At 41.7% G+C, this 1,341-nt stretch overlaps 1 protein-coding gene across 1 annotated transcript; it reads left to right on the plus strand.

Annotated features, from left to right (window-relative positions):
- Positions 1-109: 109 nt before the first annotated feature.
- Positions 110-1,335, plus strand: LOC106107511 (zinc finger CCCH domain-containing protein 18-like; the record flags this gene model as incomplete). The annotated part of the gene is made up of 3 exons (XM_013288387.1): positions 110-336; positions 487-665; positions 1,222-1,335. Coding segments are annotated over exons 1-3 (404 nt in total), but the record flags the coding sequence as incomplete, so codon positions are not given.
- Between the last annotated feature and the right edge of the window lie 6 nt (positions 1,336-1,341).

Here is a 1,341-nt window from a genome sequence, read left to right on the forward strand (position 1 = left end):
ATTTTATGCAAATGTTTTTGGCTTTTTGATTTAAAAAAAAGAAAAAGACAGTAGATAAACAGCAAGTATGTATTGGTTTTAGGTCAAATTTAATTAAATTAAAAAGTTCATAATTTGTTCAGAGACTGAGTGTGTGTGATGTTGCATATTTATATTTTCCTTATGATCTAATTTGTTGTTTTCAGATTCCTTCACCCGGGGGTGACAGACAAAGGCAACTACAATATGTTTGATGTGGTCCGCGGAGTTCCCACGGGGGCTCCGTACACAGCGCCTCCCAGAGACGTCGCTCCACCAGAGTCAGCCTGGGAAAGAGGATTACGGACTGCTAAAGAGGTATGACTTTTTAATTTCACTGTACTTTATATATTTCATATGGTAATCCATAGTTCTTAATCCGATTAAAATACACAGATTGACTTTTTCACATGCTAGGTGGTGATTTGGTCAAGAAGATTGTGTAACGTGTATAAAATGTTTAATTAGATGCTGAGGATAGCGAACAAGCGCAAGGAGCAGGACATGGACTTCGAGGAGAAGAAGCTGCACCTGTCGGTGGGCGGCGTGGTGCACGACCCCGACGCGGAGCTGGCGTACGCCGCCGCCGCCGTCGGCGCCTCCCCGCCGCACGACGCGCCCGCGCACCGCGACACCGACATCTACAGGTGCACAGGCTACACCTTACCACTCAATACCGATACAACATCATTAATATTGTATTAAAGATGTTTTGTATCTATGTATCTTCCAAAACGGATTAACTGATCGCTATGAATTAGCACAGAGTGGATTATTGTTTGGAAGAACTCTTACTAAACTGTTAATGATTTTGCTCAAAGTCCAGGAAAAAAGCTATTCTTACTATAAAATTAAAGTGTCTTAAACTAGAATATACCAGTTGTTATCCGATGACTACGCAGTAAATTTTAGACACAAAAATCAGGATTTATAATATTGATAAAATACACATTATTTAGATATGTATATTTCTCAGGATGAAGGTTAAATATATCGTTACATATTGTGTTTATTTACTTTATTCTTACTAAAATCAACTGATTATCACCTAATTTTACAAATATGTAAGTGCGAAAGTTTAGATGGATGGATGTTTGTTAGAGTTTGTGGTCTAAACAGCTGAATGAAACTCGATTAACTTTAGCATAGACGTAGAGGATAGTGTGGAAGTTTATCGTTATAATGATGTATGTATGTGGGCAGCCGCGCGTACGGGCCGATGTACCGCGGGCGCTACCCGCGCGCGGCGGACGAGCGCGAGCGCTACTACGCGCGCGAGCGCATCTACGACTCCGAGCGCATGTACGAGCGCGCGCCGCACTA

This window comes from Papilio polytes, unplaced genomic scaffold (assembly GCF_000836215.1).
Source record: "Papilio polytes unplaced genomic scaffold, Ppol_1.0 DF821968.1, whole genome shotgun sequence".
In the NCBI taxonomy this organism is placed as follows: Eukaryota; Metazoa; Arthropoda; class Insecta; order Lepidoptera; family Papilionidae; genus Papilio; species Papilio polytes.